At 42.5% G+C, this 22,282-nt stretch overlaps 2 protein-coding genes across 5 annotated transcripts in view; one reads left to right on the plus strand and one right to left on the minus strand.

Annotated features, from left to right (window-relative positions):
* The first annotated feature begins 7,758 nt into the window (after positions 1 to 7,758).
* On the plus strand, positions 7,759 to 20,972 carry LOC129821041 (Golgi pH regulator). Of its 2 annotated transcripts, none has more exons than XM_055878263.1 (14): positions 7,759 to 8,001; positions 8,196 to 8,255; positions 8,495 to 8,598; positions 8,727 to 8,833; positions 8,976 to 9,077; positions 9,508 to 9,628; positions 9,833 to 9,913; positions 10,063 to 10,172; positions 10,255 to 10,343; positions 14,418 to 14,510; positions 17,938 to 18,033; positions 18,339 to 18,428; positions 18,519 to 18,584; positions 20,067 to 20,972. In XM_055878263.1, exons 1-14 carry the CDS (start codon positions 7,960 to 7,962, stop codon positions 20,271 to 20,273), a joined length of 1,368 nt encoding a protein of 455 aa, XP_055734238.1. In that variant the 5' UTR covers positions 7,759 to 7,959; the 3' UTR covers positions 20,274 to 20,972. The 2 variants fall into 2 exon arrangements, with proteins under 2 accessions (XP_055734238.1, XP_055734237.1); XM_055878262.1 differs by having other exon boundaries at positions 7,760 to 7,793.
* A 4-nt stretch (positions 20,973 to 20,976) lies between these two features.
* LOC129821040 (Na(+)/H(+) exchange regulatory cofactor NHE-RF3-like) overlaps positions 20,977 to 22,282 on the minus strand; it is a 10,810-nt gene continuing 9,504 nt past the window's right edge. For all 3 annotated transcript variants that reach the window (XM_055878257.1, XM_055878258.1, XM_055878261.1), the window contains 2 exons: positions 21,745 to 22,122; positions 20,977 to 21,581 (listed from right to left, as the gene is read on the minus strand). In XM_055878257.1, the coding sequence (XP_055734232.1) occupies positions 21,525 to 21,581; positions 21,745 to 22,122 (435 nt within the window). In that variant the 3' untranslated portion in view covers positions 20,977 to 21,524. The remainder of the gene's footprint in view (positions 21,582 to 21,744; positions 22,123 to 22,282) is intronic.

Genomic DNA, 22,282 nt, shown 5'->3' on the forward strand with positions numbered 1-22,282 from the left:
ATCCAGCCGCTATGATGATAATCCACAGTGTTAAAATGAAATGCAACCACAGCCAGCACACTAGTAATAAACACTATCCAGCCGCTGTGATGATAATCCACAGTGTTAAAATAAAATGCAACCACAGCCAGCACACTAGTAATAAACACTATCCAGCCGCTGTGATGATAATCCACAGTGTTAAAATGAAATGCAACCACAGCCAGCACACTAGTAATAAACACTATCCAGCCGCTGTGATGATAATCCACAGTGTTAAAATAATGCAACCACAGCCAGCACACTAGTAATAAACACTATCCAGCCGCTGTGATGATAATCCACAGTGTTAAAATGAAATGCAACCACAGCCAGCACACTAGTAATAAACACTATCCAGCCGCTGTGATGATAATCCACAGTGTTAAAATCACCTGAGAGAATTAGAAGAGCCTCTGAGTATTTGTTGCATAGATTCTGTCATTTTCTTGTAAGTTGGGCAAAAACGTTCTTATTTGGAGCATGTGAGTTTGGTTCATACACATTACAGATGATGAAAAAAGCATTGTTTACTGTGTATCTCCATCAACTGACACATCTGGGATGCTAGATGATGGGTTGGTTGTAGTCACATTCTGGGGACCCTGTCCTTACAAAACAGAACTAAATAATAAATATTCACAGCCACATGTCAAACACAATGAAATTACAATTTTTACACTGAAATGACAAAGGTTTTAAACTAGAAGTTGAATTTGAGCACTTTATAGTTAATTAACGATCCACCGCTTTTTTTTCAAATGTTCACTTAAAATGACATACCCAAATCTAACTGCATGTAGCTCAGGACCTGAAGCAAGGATATGCATATTATTGATACGATTTGAAAGGAAACACTTTGAAGTTTGTGGAAATGTGAAATGAATGTAGGCGAATATAACACATTAGATCTGGTAAAAGATAACCTTGAAATGCAAGCGAAAGGCCATAATGTATTATTCCAGCCCAGGCACAATTTATATTTTGGCCACTAGATGAGAGCAGTGTATGTACAAAGTTTTAGACTGATCCAATGAACCATTGTATTTCTGTTTTCAAAAATTGTATCAAGACTGCCCAAATGTGCCTAATTGATTTATTACTAACTTTTAAAGTTCATAACTGTGCACTCTCCTCAATGTACAGTAAACCATAAATTGTATAGATGTACAGTACATCATCAATTTGTTACAAATGTACAGTAAACCATAAATTGTATAGATGTACAGTAAATCATCAATTTGTTATAGATGTACAGTAAATCATCAATGTTATAGATGTACAGTAAATCATCAATTTGTTATAGATGTACAGTAAATCATCAATGTTATAGATGTACAGTAAATCATCAATTTGTTATAGATGTACAGTACATCATCAATTTGTTACAAATGTACAGTAAATCATCAATATTATAGATGTACAGTAAATCATCAATGTTATAGATGTACAGTAAATCATCAATGTTATAGATGTACAGTAAATCATCAATTTGTTATAGATGTACAGTAAATCAATTTGTTATAGATGTACAGTAAATCATCAATTTGTTATAGATGTATGGTAAATCATCAATTTGTTATAGATGTACAGTAAATCATCAATTTGTTATAGATGTACAATAAATCATCAATTTGTTATAGATGTACAGTAAATCATCAATTTGTTATAGATGTACAGTAAATCATCAATTTGTTACAGATGTACAGTAAATCATCAATTTGTTATAGATGTACAGTAAATCATCAATTTGTTATAGATGTATGGTAAATCATCAATTTTTTATAGATGTATGGTAAATCATCAATTTGTTATAGATGTACAGTAAATCATCAATTTGTTATAGGTGTACAGTAAATCTTCAATTTGCTCCCTTTTCTGATCATTATTTGATTTCCCTGAATTTACAAGCTGTTAAAAAAATCTAAGGATATTTGAGTATATTGGAAATTAAACAACACACTTCTTAAAAATCCTATAATCAATGGAATCATCAAATCGTTAGCCAAAGATCATTTTGCGAGAGAAGACTTAGGTCATGGAAGTAAATGGGAGTTAAATTATTAAACTTGCCAAAGAGCTGAAGCACCTGACACACCTTAGAGAAAATAATTGAATGATCAATCTTGACAGGCTTCTAAAGAAAGATACTTTATATCAAGAAGAAGAGTGTCACGACTTCGACCGAGGCAGGCTCTCCTTCCCGTTCGGGTGGCGCTCGGCGGTCGTCGTCACCGGCCTATTAGCTGCCACTGATCCTTTTCTCCCCCTCCCTATGTGTTTATTGGGCGCACCTGTTTTGTATGAGGGTTAATTAGTTGGGCTTATTTAATCAGCCGGCATACACGTTTCTTTGTGCGGGATTGTTTGTTTGTAAGTGGTGGTGTTTTGTTTCGTGCATCGTGTTTGCTGTACTGTTTTCGTATTCCCCGTGTCTGGGGTTGTTTAAGTGGTCACCCAGTGTGTTAGTTGGGTGGCCTAGTTTTCTACATGTTCAGTAAAGAACATTTGGTTATTGCACCTGCTGTTGCCTGCGCTTGACTTCCACTCCGACACCCAGGCCTTACAAAGAGTTTGAATTTAAATCTTTACAAATAGAGTTAGAACAGTTTTACACAGATCTGACAAAGGGTGCTTTTCTCAGATAAAGAGCTAAATAGATTGAAGAAGGGAAAAAAACCAGTTATTTCTTTGCTCTTGAAAATAAACTACAAAAAAATATATATAACCGCACTCAAAATGAACGATTTATTATGTATGCAAAGATCCCATTGAAATATCAGTCTTTGTCAATTCCTTTTATGAAAACTTGAAAACCTGTACAATTCACAATTTCAGAAAGATGGTTATGAAAGCTACATTCGCCACATTCAGAACTATGTCCCTGTGATTCAGGATTAATTCCACTCAATTTGCGAATCACTTGTGTCAGTCGAGGAGATTAGAGAGGCTTTGAATTCAATGAAAAATTGTGAAATCACCCAGCCCTGATGGCCACCCAGCCCTGATGGCCAACCAGCCCTGATGGCCACCCAGCCCTGATGGCCAACTCAGCCCTGATGGCCAACCAGCCCTGATGGCCAACTCAGCCCTGATGGCCAACTCAGCCCTGATGGCCACCCAGCCCTGATGGCCAACTCAGCCCTGATGGCCAACTCAGCCCTGATGGCCAACTCAGCCCTGATGGCCACCCAGCCCTGATGGCCAACTCAGCCCTGATGGCCAACTCAGCCCTGATGGCCAACTCAGCCCTGATGGCCAACCAGCCCTGATGGCCAACTCAGCCCTGATGGCCAACTCAGCCCTGATGGTCAACTCAGCCCTGATGGCCAACTCAGCCCTGATGGCCAACTCAGCCCTGATGGCCACCCAGCCCTGATGGCCAACTCAGCCCTGATGGCCAACTCAGCCCTGATGGCCACCCAGCCCTGATGGCCAACTCAGCCCTGATGGCCAACTCAGCCCTGATGGCCACCCAGCCCTGATGGCCAACTCAGCCCTGATGGCCACCCAGCCCTGATGGCCAACCAGCCCTGATGGCCACCCAGCCCTGATGGCCACCCAGCCCTGATGGCCACTCAGCCCTGATGGCCAACTCAGCCCTGATGGCCACCCAGCCCTGATGGCCAACCAGCCCTGATGACCAGTCAGTTGAATTTTTAGGCAGTTTTTGGGAGTTACTAGAAGAGACTCTTTTTTTTTGTATCAAGATTGCATTGTAAATTGTGAAATAGTTTCCACTTTGAAGCTGGACCTGTTTCTTAAGCCTGATGAAGAACCCTCTCTCATTGTAAATTTACTCAATATTGATTACATAGATTTTTCTGATTAATGCCAAAAGATTAAATAAAGGAATATATGCCATTATAAATTAGACTCAAACAGGCTTTATGAAGGGGCTTCACATAAGCTCCAACATTTGTTTAGTCTTGGACATTATGGATTATTCAGATGCAGTTGACTCAGATGCTGTTATTTTATTTATAGACTTCTGTAAAGCCTTTGACACAATTGAACATGAATTTCTCGTTTGGTCTCTGAAACTTTTTGGTTTTGGTGAAAATTGTATCGAAGTCAATTGCATGTTTTACAAAGATATAAATAGTTCTGTGATTCTAAACCTTAATACATCCATTCAGTGTCAACAGAAGTGTATGACAGGGATGTCCAAATTTGCGTTTTTTATTCATTTTGGTAATGGAACTTCTATCTCAAGATATTCTGAATAATGCAAATTTGCATGGCTTATACAGTTTTGACCGAGCAATCTAAATTTCCCAGCTGGCTGACGATACTGTTACATTTTTTAAAGACAAAGACCAGGTCGCCCATGTCCTTAATGCCATCAATGCATACTTTATTATGTCTGGATTCAAACCGAATGCTTCTAAACATGAAAATGACTCTGACAATAAAGAAATATAAACTATTCCTGTAAAGGACTGCGTTAAATATTTAGGAATACATCTAGAGTTGAAGTTGGAAGTTTACATACACGTAGGTTGGAGTCATTAAAACTTGTTTTTCAACCACTCCACAAATTTCTTGTTAACCAACTATAGTTTTGGCAAGTCGGTTAGGACATCTACTTTGTTCATGACGCAAGTAATATTTCCAACAATTGTTAACTGACCTGAAACAGGGAATTTTCTTCTGGTTGCACATTTAACATGCCGATAGAAATTCGGTAAAACTGATTTAAGTTTTCCTGCATTAAAGTCACCGGCCACCGGGAGCTGGATGAGTGTTTTCCTGTTTGCTTATGGCAGAATGCAGCTCATTTAGTGCGGTTTTAGTGCCAACCTCGCTCTGTGGTGGTATGTAGACAGCTACGAAAAGTACAGATGAAAACTCTCTAGGTAGATCGTGTGGTCTACAGCTTATCATGAGATACTCTACCCCAGGTGAGCAAAACCTTGAGACTTCCTTAGATATTGTGCAACAGCTGTTGTTTACATAAATGCATAGACCCCCACACCGTGTCTTACAGGAGGCTGCTGTTTTGTCTTGCCGATTGAGTGTATAACCCGCCAGCTGTAGGTTCTTAATGTCGTCATTCAGCCACGACTTGGTGAAATATAAGATATTACAGTTTTAAAGGATATACGTGCTTTCAGTTCGGCCCATTTATTTTCCAGCGATTGAACGTTAGCTAGCAGAACGGAAGGCAAGGGCAGATTAGCCACTCGTCGCCTGATCCTTGCAAGGCGCCTCAAAATCTCAGTTTCCTTCTCCAGTGAATAAGGGGGATCGGGGCCTGGTCAGGTGTCTGCAGTATATCCCTCGCGTCCGAGTCATTGAAGAAGAACTCCTCATCCAATTTGAGGTGAATAATCCCAGTTCTGATGTCCATTTTCGTCTATTTTCGGTCGTAAGAGACGGTAGCAGCAACATTATGTACAAAACAAGTTACGAACCATGTGAAAAAACAAACAAAATAGCATGATTGGTTGAGAGCTGATAAAACGGCAGTCCTACCCTCTGGCGTCATGGCCTATTGCATCATTAATGCAGCAGTATACAATACATTTTTGGACTCACTGTGTTGTGCTGTGAGCACTTCCTTCCAAAACACTCATTGTTGAATTTGCGATTTCCAACTTGTCGTGTAATGTTTATGTCCAATGGCTGAAGAGCACCGATATGTTTTATCTATAATTTCTCTTCATTATTTTTCTTCAAGGATGAAAAGGATTTGCCAGTAGATTGTCAACTTGATTCAGGATGACTGCTAGATAAGATTTTGAAAGTATGATGTTGACATGATCAGTCCAATGAAAGCTGCTGTATATATAATGTGATTTGATGTCATTTTATCTGTGGCTAATGTTCTTGAGCCTTCTTGGATGGGTACTTCTAATATCAGCAGCCAAAGGATTAGAATTTTCAAGGCCTCTCCTTACACTTCACAGTGACAGACTTTCCCCATGAGTGAGAGAACACTGAGCCAATCACGGGAAACAACACTTTGTATTTTCTGCTGGCTTGCCCCACCACCACAGAAATCACTGAAGCAACTGCATTTTGGAGCTGCCTCACTCAAGAAAACAAAAAAGAGACCATGTTTGTATGCGGCTTTATTAACTCAATGATATATATATATATATTACATTGTTTGCAAACTGATATGTGACACGTATTAATGCCAAAATAACATGCAAAACAGGTAAACCCCCACCCCCCAAAATAGTTTTTTTTTTTTTTTTTTTTTTTTTCAAAAGGTGGGGCTCATTCTTGACACACACAAGAAACTGTTGAGCGTGAAAACCCAGCAGCGATGCAGTTCTTGACACACTCAAACCAGTGCACCTGGCACCTACTAACATAACCCATTCAAAGGCATTTTTATATTTTGTCTTGACCATTCACCCTTTGAATAGCACACCTTTACAATCCATGTCTCAGGGCTTAACAATCCTTCTTTAACCTGTCTCATACCCTTTATCTACACTGATTGAAGTGGATTTAACAGGAGACATCAGTAAGTTATCATAGCATTCACCTGGATTCACCTGGCCGGTCTTTGTCATGGAAAGAGCAGGTGTTCTTAATGTGTTGTACACTCAGTGTATACCAAACACTTTTAATTAAGGAAGTGCTCTTTAAGATTTCACATAAGATATATCAATGTTATTCCATGTTGTCCAAATTTGTTGATGTTGAAAAAGGTGAAGGTTGAAAAAGGTGTTTTCTGTGAAAAAGGTGAAAATCTCCAGCAATTGTTCTATGAATGTAGATCTCTGATAGATTTTTGGGAAAACCTTGCGGAGTACTTATTTAGCTTTTTGAACACCATATTTTTGACATGAAGGATATTGTATGTTAATATTGCAATGATGACAAACCATTGAAATTATTCAGCATTTGTTTTATTCTTCCAGAAATCTATACCAAAATTACAAATAATTCTGATCAAATTTAATCATCAAGTTAAGACATTATCCCTAGTTAATAATAAAAATGACATCTTCTTGAATCATAATAATGAGATTTTTTTCTGAGTGAATACATTTTCACCGTTTTTTACTACTTGTTTCACCTGTGTGTTTTGTTTTGTAGTAGAAGTGTTTGATGTAGTGATGTAAATAGTTGATTGCTGATCATTTGTATAATGAACATGTGTTCCTGATATTTGTAAATTGTATTTAGAATAATTACAAACAAACAATCCTACAACAACAAGTTACACTGTCATCATCGGATTTTCTTTCATTTAACTAGGCAAAAATATTATTTACAATCACGGCCTACACCAGCCAAACCCTGACCCGGCCGGACAACGCTGGGCCAATTGTGCGCCGCCCTATGGGACTCCCAATCGCTGCTGGTTGTGATACAGCACCTTTCAGAGCCTTAAGACGTCTGCGCCACTCGGGAGCCCAGTTGGATTGCAGAGATGTGTCTGTTAACGTTGATGTTAGGATCCTGTGCGTATGCTAGATGACCTTGGTTTGGTATGATTCAACGATACATATTTTAAGAAAGGATTTAAAAAATAAACAAACAGGCTGTATTCAACCTTAACGGATCCCCAACCTAGACCATCGTTTTTGTCGTCCTCTGCAGGCCACAAACCGCACAGTTTCACATTCAGTAGATCAATTAGAAAGAAACCTATTTATTATAGAAATTAATTCCCTCAAAATAATATTTAAATTAAAGTACAATGTTTAAATTAAAACGTATTAACCAGCCAAACTCATTTTTGGACGTCACAGCATTGCGACGGAATGGACTCATCTCTGACTCATTCTGATGACGTACTTCACAGTCCAGTAAGTTGACAGCTCAACAACGCGTTCCCACAATGCAAACAAATCAACAAAATAACCACGTTTCACGTGTTTGTTGACATTTGTATTGTAGTCATACATGAGCTGAATGCAGAGCCTTTGAACTGAACGTATTCTATAGATTTTAGTCCGTGGTTTCCCAATCAAAATGTCGTTCCTTATGGATTCAGTAATCATGTTCACCTCACAGGTAAGAATTGCTAGCTAACGTTAGCTGTTCTTGGGTGGCTGTTCTTCTCGCTAGCTAACAGTTACTGTAACCTTACAAACAACTGCTAGCTACTATAACACCACTTGTGGCTCCCTTTGCTTAACCAGCTAGAATGTTTGCACATACACTGTCTTGGGCAAATTTACTAACGTGAAAATCTTTCAACTTCCCAGGTTCTCTTCTTTGGCTTTGGGTGGCTGTTCTTCATGCGGCAGCTGTTCAAAGACTATGAGGTATGTTATTTAATTACTACACAAGTACTGTTATATTAGTTATGATTTGGTAGACATTAATCTACATGCCTTGTCTTTATTTTTGTAGCTAGGTGTCATTATGTTTCTGGACCGTTTTCGTTTAAACATTTGGGAGAACCATTATGAAACAGAAACAGACAGATCCATCAGCATGGGTGTTTACACAGCAGTGATCTACAGAGACTGATCTAACCCTGTGGTCATGTTTCGGTTAACAGGTGCGGCAGTATGTGGTCCAAGTGGTGTTCTCCATCACTTTTGCCTTCTCCTGCACCATGTTTGAGCTCATCATCTTTGAGATACTGGGTGCATTAGAAACTAGGTAAGTACAATGGTTTAATTCATTCCTTACGTTACCACGTTCATTCAGTATGATACTTTTCTCTCCATTAACCAGCTAACATAGGCTAGCCGATGTCTCATAGATGTCCTTGTGTCCGTGTCCCTCAGTTCCAGGTATTTCCACTGGAAGTTCAACCTGTATGTGATTCTACTGGTTCTAATCTTCGTGGTGCCATTTTATATCGGCTACTTTGTCGTCAGCAACATCCGCCTTTGTGAGTGACATTTTATCCATGTTATTCCACCTGTAGCATAATTCCAGTGATCCTTCTGTGTTTGATGCTGCAGAGTATATGATGGGTGCTGTCTTGCTGGGGATTCTCACACGCAGTCTCTGAAGTGTGTGTTTGTGTTCAGTGCAGAGACAGAAGCTGCTCTTTGCCTGTGTCGTCTGGTTTACCTTCATGTATTTCTTTTGGAAGTTGGGGGACCCTTTCCCCATCCTCAGTCCCAAACATGGTGAGTGCCTACCCTGCCCCCTCTCCCTATTCTCACTGCTGTGTTTAAGGCCCTATTCCAAACAACCCGTAGCCACTAATCATAGTCACCTCTTGTAGATCTGAAAGTGTGGCAGGTAGCCTAGTGGTTACAGTATTGGGTCAGTAACTGAAAGGTCGCTAGTTCGATTCCCGTGCTGACAAGGTGAAAAATCTGTTGATGTGCCCTTGAGTAACCCTAATTGTTCCAGGGTCGCTGTTGTTAATGGCAGACACTTGCTGTGACCACACTGAGGGTGTCTCAGGGAGAGTGGGATATGCAAAAAACACATGCATATTAATATACACTTATACATGTGTGAAATAGGACATATATAAGCACCAAATTATTTAAAGGATTGTAACAGTGATTGTACATAATGTTGCATTCTATACCTGTTTCTGTACCTCAGGTATCCTGTCCATCGAGCAGTTGATCAGTCGTGTTGGGGTCATAGGGGTCACGCTGATGGCTCTATTGTCCGGCTTTGGTGCTGTCAACTGCCCTTACACCTACATGTCCTACTTCCTACGGTTAGTGCACTAAGTCTGTATAGACCAAAACAGCATTAAACAACTATATTACCTACAATCCCATTCTCTAACTCCCCATAGACGCCTACTACTCTACTCCTCACATACTCTACTCGTCACAACTAAATAACCTACACTCTCATTCCACACTATCCTTACTACCCCCAATACCTGTATACCTATGTGAGGCATCTTTATCTACAGGAATGTGACAGAGAGTGATATTCTTGCCTTGGAGAGGAGACTTCTTCAGACCATGGACATGATCGTCAGCAAAAAGAAACGGTGAGGGAGAGGGATAGGGGAATATATTTCTATAGAGAGAGCATAGAGACCCTCACCTTTTTCTGATAATCAAATCATTCTAAGGCTCTAGTTTTCTGTTGTCCTGTGCCAGTGTTTGGTGTCATGCGTTTTCTGTTTTGTCTGTGCAGCATTGCCATGACACGGAGGCAGATGTACCAGCGAGGGGAAGACCAGAACAAACAGACAGGATTCTGGGGCATGATCAAGAGTGTCACCTCCTCACCACCAGGCAGCGAGAGTATCCTTCACACATCATAATGGGAAGTGTGTGTGTGTTTTTGTTCTGTGTCTGTGTACGGTTCCTTGACCCCCCTCTACAGATTTGTCTCTGATCCAGCAGGAAGTGGATGCTCTGGAGGAGCTGAGTCGCCAGCTCTTCCTGGAGACAGTGGACCTGCAGGCCACCAAGGTAACGCATGTGCGCGTTCGCATAACGGGAACGTGACCACCGGTCGAGTTGAACCCTGATAAAAACCCTCTTTACTATTGAGGAGCAGACTATATATCATTCAAACACACATCTTTATTTGAACTATATCTAAATGCCCCAATTGGAGAGTTGTTTTAAAAATCCCTTTGGAGTGTTCTGTGGTCCCCCAGCGGCAGGCACGCATTGAGGGCTCCAGTCCAGTTCCAGATGCAGCAGGCCTCTCCTGGGTCGTGTTGTACTGAGTGAAAGACAAAGATTCTGTCAGCAAATGGCACTGTTGCGCTAAGGTGCCGTAGGCCAAATACACAACTCCACAATTCACAATAAACCAAAATAGTAACTAACTAAAGGAATACAGTAATATCAAAGCAAAAACAAATGATAATGGAAAATAGTAAATCAATTCACACAAGGTAATGTAAATAAAAAATAAATGGAGAGGCAAGGGATTGTAGCTCAGGTAACGTTATCGGATGTCCTTTCAAGGACAATGTCTGTTCACAAATAGTTTTTGGATCAGTGGGGGGACACTACTAGCCAGTGGGGGGACACTAGTGATTTTAAATCATTCAGATGTGAGCTGGTAGTGTTCAGTCAGAAAATATGCTATAATCCACAATCTTTTGCAATCCAATGGCTATGTGGAATTCGAGGGTTGACCATGGCTGCGGCTGAAATGAGAGAGGCGAAAGATATCTAACTTCCAAATCAAATGTTATTGGTTAGCAGATGTTAATGCGAGTGTAGTGAAATGCTTGTGCTTCTAGTTCCGACCATGCAGTAATATCTAACAAGTAATCTAACAATTTCACAACATTTACCTTTTACACTCAAGTGTAAAGGAATGAATAAGAATATGTACATATAAATATATGAATGAGCGATGGCCGAACGGCATAGGCAAGATGCAGTAGATGGTATAGAGTACAGTATATCCATATGAGATGAGTAATGTAGGGTATGTAAACATTATATAAAGTGGCATTGTTTAAAGTGACTAGTGATACATTTATTACATCCAATTTTGAATTATTAAAGTGGCTAGAGATTTGAGTCAGTATGTTGGCAGCAGCCACTCAATGTTAGTGATGGCTGTTTAACAGTCTGATGACCTTGAGATAGAAGCTGTTTTTCAGTCTCTCGGTCCCTGCTTTGATGCACCTGTACTGACCTCGCCTTCTGGATGATAGCGGGGTGAACAGGCAGTGGCTCGGGTGGTTGTTGTCCTTGATGATTTTTTTGGCCTTACTGTGACATCGGGTGGTGTAGGTGTCCTAGAGGGCAGGTAGTTTTCCTCCGGTGATGCGTTGTGCAAACCTCACTACCCTCTGGAGAGCCTTACGGTTGTGGGCGGAGCAGTTGCCGTACCAGGCGGTGATACGGCCCGATAGGATGCTCTCGATTGTGCATCTGTAGAAGTTTTTGAGTGTTTTTGGTGACAAGCCAAATTTCTTCAGCCTCCTGAGGTTGAAGAGGCGCTGTTGCGCCTTCTTCACAATGCTGTGTGTGTGGACCATTTCAGTTTGTCCGTGATGTTTACGCTTAGGAACTTAAAACTTTCCACCTTCTCCACTACTGTCCCGTCGATGTGGATAGGGGGGTGCTCCCTCTGCTGTTTCCTGAAGTCCACAATCATCTCCTTTGTTTTGTTGACGTTGAGTGTGAGGTTATTTTCCTGACACCACACTCCGAGGGCCCTCACCTCCTCCCTGTAGGCCGTCTCGTTGTTGCTGGTAATCAAGCCTGCCACTGTAGTGCCGTCTGTAAACTTGATGATTGAGTTGGAGGCGTGCATGGCCACACAGTCATGGGTGAACAGGGAGTACAGGAGAGGGATGAGAACGCACCCTTGTGGGCCCCAGTGTTGAGGATCAGCGGGGTGGATATGTTGTTTCCTACCCTCACCACCTGGGGGCGGCCCGTCAGGAAGTCCAGGATCCAGATGCACAGGGCGGGGTCGAGACCCAGGGTCTTGAGCTTAATGACGAGTTTGGAGGGTACTATGGTGTTAAATGCTGAGCTGTGGTCAGTGAACAACATTCTTACATAAATATTCCTCTTGTCCAGATGGGTTAGGGCAGTGTGCAGTGTGGTTGCGATTGCGTCGTCTGTGGACCTATTGGAGTGGGTCTAGGGTGTCAGGTAGGGTGGAGGTGATATGATCCTTGAGTAGTCTCTTAGGGAAGGGTGAATGTGTTTCAGCCTCCCAGTACCCCAAAAGGCCTCCTCTCTGGTTCAATCTGGTTTGCAGTAGTTTGTTGCGTTAAGGTCCGTCTTTTGTGTGCGGGGCTCATGGTCTTCAAGTCAGGTCCACGTAGCTAGAAATTCAGTCCACTGGTGCTCCGGCATTAATGAGAGCGTAGCACGGAAACCTGTAGAGAATGTCGGCAGGCAGCGCTATCAGGAGAACTGTTGGAGTTGAGATATGGAGAGGTCCACACAGCTACAGGTTCAATCCACAGATACATTGGCATTAATGAGTGCGTAGTACGCAACACAGCAGAGAATGTCGACATACGGCCCTATCAGGCATTATGTTGGAGTCGGATATGTAGAGGTACTTAGCTTTGGGAAGGGACTTTTCTCGGTCTGGTCCAGGTCCGCTCCAGCTACCACATGTCGTCATCAGTTACCTCGGCTCTGGCTCTGCAAGCGCTCTGCTCCCAGCTCACATCGACCCACACTGCTTCTGACCCGCACCTTAAATAAAGAACAGGTGCCAGCAACTCACCGATCCCAATTTAGTGAAGCTTTAATTACTTATTCTCGTGATCAAAAGGGGGAAGTTTTACAAGGGGCAAAAGAGGTGTGCGTCTATATATGTCTGGGTAAAACACGTACCAGGTGAATAAGGTTCTGGCTTGGGCATATAATGCAATGTAAAAGGGCAGCTTCTAGTCAGATACATAGTCACCCATGTGACATACACTTAAGATAGTTAACTTACTACTACTACAAATAATAATAATAATACAAAGTTAATAAATAGTAATTCAACACTTCATTCGGGGCTCAGAGATTCTCAGGAAGCCCATCACTGCAGCCAACTCAAACACCCCCGGAATGGCTTCCAGTTTCTCAATGTCTTCATCAGAAAAGAGCGGCCACTCCTCGCCAGAGCTCAATCTGGGCTGGTAGGCCTTCGTCACTCCCCTGTAAAACTCAACTTTGCGCCTCAGCTCCATGTGCTTGTGGAATAGACGTTGTTTCTCCTGCTCAGGCAGGTGCTGATTGTGGTAGCGGAAGCTGGCCATTTGTAGGGACTGGGACTTCCAGTACCACTCACAGTTGTATATCTCTGAGAGACTTGGGAGGACCTGACCTAAATTCACACATAAAACCAGATCTATGGTTATGTACCTAAATTCATTCTAATTATAATGAGAGATACACCAAAATAAGCAATGAACCAAATCCTGCTAAGAACACAATATTTCTTACCATTGTTGATGTAGTCTGATGGTCTTGCAGGAAGATACGGCTGTCCTGGTGCCGTCCATGGTACAGACTGGTTATTGAAGGTCATTTCTGAATAATGGATAATCTTGGAAAGCAGAAACAGTCTTGGGGTTGTTGTCACCAAAGAGTCCCAAGTGATCGACTTCCAAATCAAATGAAAACAAAGGTGCCTAACAACCAAACATTCTAAACTGAAACATTCTATTAGAGTAAACAGTATTTATTTCCAAACTATACTCTATTTTCTGTATTACCATATTCTAAATATGAATTCTGAGTGTGAATAAACAGGTGTAATGTTATTCACTCAGTGGGGATATCATGATACATTATTTGTATTTTTTACCCCCAATATTATGTTCTTTGTCACACAGAGACATGCACGCTTGCCTTGCACACACACCGGCATATATACACACACACACACACACACACACACACACACACACACACACACACACACACACACACACACACACACACACACACACACACAATGTCCATGTATAGTATGTAGTGGACTAAGGCTATTGTAATGTATGTTTGGTTTTTAGTAATAAGTTGTCTTTGTGCCTCTGTTCTCCGTGCATGTAGGAGCGGATAGAGTACTCCAAGACATTCCAGGGGAAATACTTTAACTTCTTAGGTTACTTCTTCTCCATTTACTGTGTGTGGAAAATCTTCATGGTGAGTCACACACTTACAAGACAGCCTGACTGAGAACTAGACTCATCTTGCCCAACTTGGTTTTGCTTAGCCTGCTTGAAAGCTTGAAAAACAGCTGTGTCTGTCAGTTTAGAGAATATCCAGTGTGGCTTTTGATATCTTTTTAATTAAATGTAATTCAAAACAATTAGGCTTTTTCTACCCATATAGCTTTGGGTTTATACTTCCTGTACTGTCAGTGTGTTATCATATCCACATCAGGCCCCAGAGCTACAGTTGAAGTCGAAAGTTTACAGTCGTGGCCAAAAGTTTTGAGAATGACACAAATATTAATTTTCACAAAGTCTGCGGCCTCAGTTTGTATGATGGCAATTTGCATATACTCCAGAATGTTATGAAGAGTGTTCAGATGAATTGCAATTAATTGCAAAGTCTCTCTTTGCCATGCAAATGAACTGAATCCCCCAAAAAACATTTCCACTGCATTTCAGCCCTGCCACAAAAGGACCAGCTGACATCATGTCAGTGATTCTCTCATTAACACAGGTGTGAGTGTTGACAAGGCTGGAGATCACTCTGTCATGCTGATTGAGTTGGAATAACAGACTGGAAGCTTCAAATAGAGGGTGGTGCTTGGAATCATTGTTCTTCCTCTGTCAACCAGGGTTGCCTGCAAGGAAACATGTGCCGTCATTATTGCTTTGCACAAAAAGGAATTCACAGGCAAGGATATTGCTGCCAGTAAGATTGCACCTAAATCAACCATTTTTCGGATCATCAAGAACGTCAAGGAGAGCAGTTCAATTGTTGTGAAGAAGGCTTCAGGGCGCCCAAGAAAGTCAAGCAAGCGCCAGGACCGTCTCCTAAAGTTGATTCAGCTTCGGGATCGGGGCACCACCAGTACAGAGCTTGCTCAGGAATGGCAGCAGGCAGGTGTGAGTGCATCTGTATGCACAGTGAGGCGAAGACTTTTGGAGGATGGCCTGGTGTCAAGAAGGGCAGCAAAGAAGCCACTTCTCTCCAGGAAAAACATCAGGGACAGACTGATATTTTGCAAAAGGTACAGGGATTGGACTGCTGAGGACTGGGGTAAAGTCATTTTCTCTGATGAATCCCCTTTCCGATTGTTTGGGGCATCTGGAAAAAAGCTTGTCCGGAGAAGACAAGGTGAGCGCTACCATCAGTCCTGTGTCATGCCAACAGTAAAGCATCCTGAGATCATTCATATGTGGGGTTGCTTCTCAGCCAAGGGAGTGGGCTCACTCACAATTTTGCCTAAGAACACAGGCATGAATAAAGAATGGTACCAACACATCCTCCGAGAGCAACTTCTCCCAACCATCCAGGAACAGTTTGGTGACGAACAATGCCTTTTCCAGCATAATGGAGCACCTTGCTATAAGGAAAAAGTGATAGCTAAGTGTCTCGTGGAACAAAACATCAATATTTTGGGTCCATGGCCAGGAAACTCCCCAGACCTTAATCCCATTGAGAACTTGTGGTCAATCCTCAAGAGGCGGGTGGACAAACAAAACCCCACAAATTCTGACAAACTCCAATCATTGATTATGCAAGAATGGGCTGCCATCAGTCAGGATGTGGCCCAGAAATTAATTGACAACATGCCAGGGCAGATTGCAGAGGTCTTGAAAAAGAAGGGTCAACATTGCAAATATTGACTCTTTGCATCAACTTCATGTAATTGTCAAATAAAGCCTTTGACACTTATGAAATGCTTGTAATTATACTTCAGTGTTCCATAGTAACATCTGACAAAAATATGTTTGTGTCATTCTCAAAACTTTTGGCCATGACTGTACATACACTTAGGTTGGAGTCATTAAAACCTGTTTTTCAACCACTCCACAAATTTCTTGTTAACAAACTATAGTTTTGGCAAGTCTGTTAGGACATCTACTTTGTGCATGACACCAGTAATTTTTCCAACAATTGTTTACAGACAGATTATTTCACTTATAGTTCACTGTATCACAATTCCAGTGGGTCAGAAGTTTACATACACTAAGTTGTCTGTGCCTTTTAAACATTTTGGAAAATTCTAGAAAATTATGTAATGGCTTTAGAAGCTTCTGATAGGCTAATTGACATCATTTAAGTCAATTGGAGGTGTACCTGTCGATGTATTTCAAGGCCTACCTTCAAACTCAGTGCCTCCTTGCTTGACATCATGGGAAAATCAAAAGAAATCAGCCCAAAAATTGTAGACCTCCACAAGTCTGGTTCATCCTTGGGAGCAATTTCCAAACACCTGAAGGTACCACGTTCATCTGTACAAACAATATTACGCAAGTATAAACACAATGGGACCACACAGCTGTCATACCGCTCCGGAAGGTGGCGTGTTCTGTCTCCTAGAAATGAATGTACTTTGGTGCGAAAAGTGCAAATCAATCCCAGAACAACAGCAAAGGAATGTGTGAAGATGCTGGAGGAAACAGGTATAAAAGTATCTATATCCACAGTAAAACGAGTTCTGTATCGACATAACCGGAAAGGCCGCTCAGCAAGGAAGAAGCCACTGCTCCAAATCCTCCATTAACAAAAGCCAGACTACGGTTTGCAACTACACATGGAGACAAAGATTGTACTTTTTGGAGAAATGTCCTCTGGTCTGATTAAACAAAAATAGAACTGTTTGGCCATAATGACCATCGTTATGTTTGGAGGAAAAAGGGGGATGCTTGCAAGCCGAAGAACACCATCCCAACCGTGAAGAACGGGGGTGGCAGTATCATGTTGTGGAGGTGCTTTGGTGCAGGAGGGACTGGTGCACTTCACAATATAGATGGTATCATGAGAATGGAAAATTGTGTGGCTATATTGACGCAACATCTCAAGACGTCAGTCAGGAAGTTAAAGCTTGATCGCAAATGGGTCTTCCAAATGAACAATGACCCCAAGCATACTTCCAAAGTTGTGACAAAATGGCTTAAGGACAACAAAGTCAAGGTATTGGAGTGGCCATCACAAAGCCCTGACCTCAATCCCATAGAAAATGTGTGTGCAGAACTGAAAAAGCGGTTGCGAGCAAGGAGGCTTAAAAACCTTACACCAGCTCTGTCAGGAGGAATGGGCCAAAATTCACCCAACTTATTGTGGGAAGCTTGTGGAAGGCTACCCGATACGTTTGACCCAAGTTAAACAATTTAAAGGCAATGCTACCAAATACTAATTGAGTGTATGTAAACTTCTGACCCACTGGGAATGTGATGAATGAAATAAAATCTGAAATAAATTATTCTCTCTACTGTTATTCTGACATTTCACATTCTTAAAATAAAGTGGTGATCCTAACTGACCTAAGACAGGGAGTTTTTACTAGGATTAAATGTCAGGAATTGTGAAAAACTGTATTTTACTAAGGTGTATGTAAACCTCTGACTTCAAATGTATATCTGTAGTAACCCTTGTTTTTTGTCCCTCTAAGGCCACCATCAACATTGTTTTCGACCGTGTAGGGAAGACTGATCCAGTGACGAGAGGGATTGAGATCACAGTTAACTACTTGGGCATTCAGTTTGATGTAGGCTTTTCCACATTCGCACGTACTCTCACTCACTCACTCACTCATTCACTCACTCACTCACTCACTCACTCACTCACTCACTCACTCACTCACTCACTCACTCACACAGTCACAAAACATTTCCAGTTGTGTTAATAGCTGTCAGTTTATTAAAGTGTCCTTCTGCAGTACAGTTATTCCTGGTGACTGATTAATCTATTTCAACATTGTTTTACAGTCAGTTTAGAAAGTCCAAAAACCGTAGTTGTGTTGGCATATTCTGTTGTAGCTCTAGTGTTCCTTACATATGCTCTCCTCTGCAGGTGAAGTTCTGGTCTCAGCACATCTCCTTTATCCTGGTGGGCATCATCATCGTCACTTCTATTAGAGGCCTTCTCATCACACTCACTAAGGTAAGTCATATACAGACAGGAAGTTGTCAGTCTACATAGGCATGTGACAATGTACCCTAACCCCAATCCTGTCTCTCTGTTTTTCTATAGTTCTTCTATGCCATCTCCAGCAGCAAGTCCTCCAATGTTATAGTGCTGGTCCTGGCTCAAATTATGGTCAGTATGTCATCTCTCTCTCGCTCTCTCGCTGTGTCCCTCCCTCGCTCTCTTTCTCTCTCTGCATCTCTCTCTGTGTCCCTCTATTCAATTCAAGGGGCTTTATTGGCATGGGAAACCAGTGAAATGGATATACAAAAGTGAAATAAACAATAAAAAGTGAACAGTAAATATTACATCTCTCTCTCCCCACTCTCTCTCTCTCTCTCTCTGTGTCTCTCTGTGTTGCTCTCTCACTCCCTGTGGTGTGCTCTCTCCCTGTGGCGCTCTCTCTGTCGGTCTCTCACTCTCGCTCCATGTATCTCTCTGTGTTGCTCTCTCACTCCCTGTGGTGTGCTCTCTCCCTGTGGCACTCTCTCTTTCTGTGTCTCTCGCTCTGTGTGTCTCTCGCTCTGTGTGTCTCTCGCTCTGTGTGTCTCTCGCTCTGTGTGTGTCTCTCGCTCTGTGTGTGTCTCTCGCTCTGTGTGTCTCTCTCGCTATGTGTGTCTCTCTCGCTCTGTGTCTCTCTCGCTCTGTGTGTCTCTCGCTCTGTGTGTGTCTCTCGCTCTGTGTGTCTCTCTCGCTATGTGTGTCTCTCTCGCTATGTGTGTCTCTCTCGCTCTGTGTCTCTCTCGCTCTGTGTCTCTCTCGCTCTGTGTCTCTCTCGCTCTGTGTCTCTCTCGCTCTGTGTGTCTCTCGCTCTGTGTGTCTCTCGCTCTGTGTGTCTCTCGCTCTGTGTGTCTCTCGCTCTGTGTGTCTCTCTCGCTCTGTGTGTCTCTCGCTCTGTGTCTCTCTCGCTCTGTGTCTCTCTCACTCTGTGTTTCTCTCACTCTATGTTCTTTGTATCTCCCTCGCTCTGTGTCTCTCTCGCTCTGTGTGTCTCTCTCACTCTGTGTCTCTCTCGCTCTATGTTCTCTGTATCTCCCTCGCTCTGTGTGTCTCTCGGTCTGTGTGTCTCGCTCTGTGTGTCTCTCGCTCTGTGTCTCTCTCGCTCTATGTTCTCTGTATCTCCCTCGCTCTGTGTCTCTCGCTCTGTGTCTCTCGCTCTGTGTGTCTCTCGCTCTGTGTGTCTCTCGCTCTGTGTCTCTCTCGCTCTGTGTGTGTCTCTCGCTCTGTGTGTGTCTCTCGCTCTGTGTGTGTCTCTCGCTCTGTGTCTCTCTCGCTCTGTGTCTCTCTCGCTCTGTGTCTCTCTCGCTCTGTGTCTCTCTCGCTCTGTGTCTCTCTCGCTCTGTGTTTCTCTCGCTCTGTGTTTCTCTCGCTCTATGTTCTCTCTGTGTGTCTCTCTCGCTCTGTGTCTCTCTCGCTCTGTGTCTCTATCGCTCTGTGTCTCTCGCTCTCTCTCTGTGTTTCTCGCTCTGTGTCTCTCGCTCTGTTTCTCTCTCTCTCTCTGCGTCTCTCAATTCAATTCAAGGGGCTTTAGTGGCATGGGAAACAATGGATAAACAAAATTTAAATAAACAAAGTGAACAGTAAATATTATGTCTCTCTCTCTGTGTCTCTCAGGGGATGTACTTTGTGTCGTCGGTTCTCCTCATGAGGATGAGCATGCCTCTGGAGTATCGCTCCATCGTGACCGAAGTGCTGGGAGAGCTGCAGTTCAACTTCTACCATCGATGGTTCGACGTCATCTTCCTCGTCAGCGCCCTCTCCAGCATCCTCTTCCTCTACCTCGCCCACAAACAGGCACCCGAGAAGCACATGACACCCTAGCACATGACACCCTGACCCCAGTCTGAACTTGACCCTTAGGTTACCTTTTCCAACCTTTCCCTGGAGGCTTTGATTCTCTTGGATTTTTTTAAGAGAAGATGAAAATCCATCTCTTCTGTGTGTGGTGGAGAGAAGCGCCTGACTTCCTGAATCTGGGATGGCCGACGTGTGGTCATGTGGACAGTTGGTGTCAGGGAGAGTCAATGGAGATTGGAGTCATGGAAGACTGGATTTCGTGTAATGTTGGGTTGAACGTGGGTGTAATGACTCATATAATGTAACTACAGTACTTGAAATCAGGACTTAATTGTTCTTTGCAAAAATGAAAATGGGATATTTTACGACGATGATGATATTTCATTGTGCTGTTGCCCCGTTGGACAGAGGTTCTGTCTATCCTTAAATCACTCTGAGCAGAGCAGAACTGTCTAGTATACAGCACAGACCAGCTTCACTGCAACACTAGCTTGTTTTGTGAACGGGGTTGTAAATATGTGTTACACTCTATTTTTGACAAACAGAATAATCATTTTAAATGTAACACGTCTACCAGTATCCCCAAATGTCCATGATGCTATTGGTTAGCGTATTTCATGATGTCCAGCCTGTACATGCCATGTACCTGGGGTGGCGTGCATATCTACTGTATTCTACCAAGACAGATGGGAAGGCTTCAGAATAAACCAATTTATGTGGTCATCAATGAGTTAGTTATCCATTACTCTGTTCCCTTTTATTTTAATCAGTAAGTACTGCAATGCCCCTATAAATACACCACTTATAAACAGGCATCTGGTCCAGGATCATTTATTCTCGTTGTGAGAGCAGTATTTGACATCAGAGCAGAAAGACAATGGCTCTTGGGGTACGCTAAAACAAATTAAATGTATTTGATCATTTGAATGATATTTAAAAGACAGCATTATTATTAAGGTGTAGTACAGTAGGCCTCTCACAATGGTTACTGTTCCAGTTAAACACATTGAACTGGCATTACTAGTGTTCTCGGTCTACATTGCAGGTGTTCGTAATGAGATTATACTGATCCATACGCTGGTTGGATAACAGTGCTATCTAACTGATCAACACAGTTATACATTAATGGCTATTTATTGCTATTTTCAAATGATTTGCATTGATAAGTGTGATCAGAGTTCTTGAGCAGAGATACCTGCATTATCCAGCATGGTGCAAATGTTGATGGGAGACAGAAAAATTCTTAACAGGAAATGATTTCTCATTGGTGACTTCTCAGAGTCTCTCATCAACGCTCGAGCAAGATGATGCTGCTGATGACACAGATGGAGTCTATGAGAGAGAAAGAGAGTCATATATTTTTCTGTAATAGAACTGTGGGGAAATACAATTGCTACAAACTTGCTTTTAACTACTTTGGCTTGCCTGGATAATTTGGATCTAGTTTAGAAGCTACCAAGGCACTCAAGGAACACATTTCTGTTAGGTCACTCACCCTCTCTCGTGCCTGGTGCGGCGTGGTGTCTGGCTCAGCAGCCTCCTCCTCTTCCTCCTCTTGGACCTCCTCCAGAGTGGCTGGGGTGTCTATCTGGGCTGGTGTGTGGCTCCGTGCTAGAGACGGGGACGGGACTGGGGATGGGGACCTGGCTTGGGACGAGGGGACGAAGAGCTGAGGAGTGATGGCCACCTCTTTGGCTTTGAAGTGGTTGTTGGCCTGCTTCCCGGCAACTAGGAGTACCAGCAAGCTGCCACTCTTACGGATCAACCCCACCACTTGCTCGTGACTGCTCTGCTCCACATTCACACCGTCCACCTCCACCACCATGTCTTCGTCCTCTAGACCAGCCCTGTCCGCGGCTCCACCCTTCACCACCTTACAGAGAAGACATCAAGGGGTGAGCTGAGTTGTGAATGGTTTGGAACGTAAACAACAGTTGACAGTTGCTGAATGACAGGAGTGTTTCAGAGGTACGCAATTGAGGCTAGCATGTGCTTTGCCTCTTGATCTTCCCCATAGTAGTTAATGTATTTGG

The sequence above is a fragment of the Salvelinus fontinalis genome, chromosome 23 (assembly GCF_029448725.1).
Source record: "Salvelinus fontinalis isolate EN_2023a chromosome 23, ASM2944872v1, whole genome shotgun sequence".
In the NCBI taxonomy this organism is placed as follows: domain Eukaryota; kingdom Metazoa; phylum Chordata; class Actinopteri; order Salmoniformes; family Salmonidae; genus Salvelinus; species Salvelinus fontinalis.

Bases quoted from the DNA above. Each gene is read 5' to 3' on its own strand.
- LOC129821041 (XM_055878263.1), top strand. From the start codon at position 7,960: ATGTCGTTCCTTATGGATTCAGTAATCATGTTCACCTCACAG. The intron at 18,034-18,338 runs GTAGGCTTTTCC...TCTCCTCTGCAG, and splicing joins ACTTGGGCATTCAGTTTGAT to GTGAAGTTCTGGTCTCAGCA. The intron at 18,429-18,518 runs GTAAGTCATATA...GTTTTTCTATAG, and splicing joins TTCTCATCACACTCACTAAG to TTCTTCTATGCCATCTCCAG.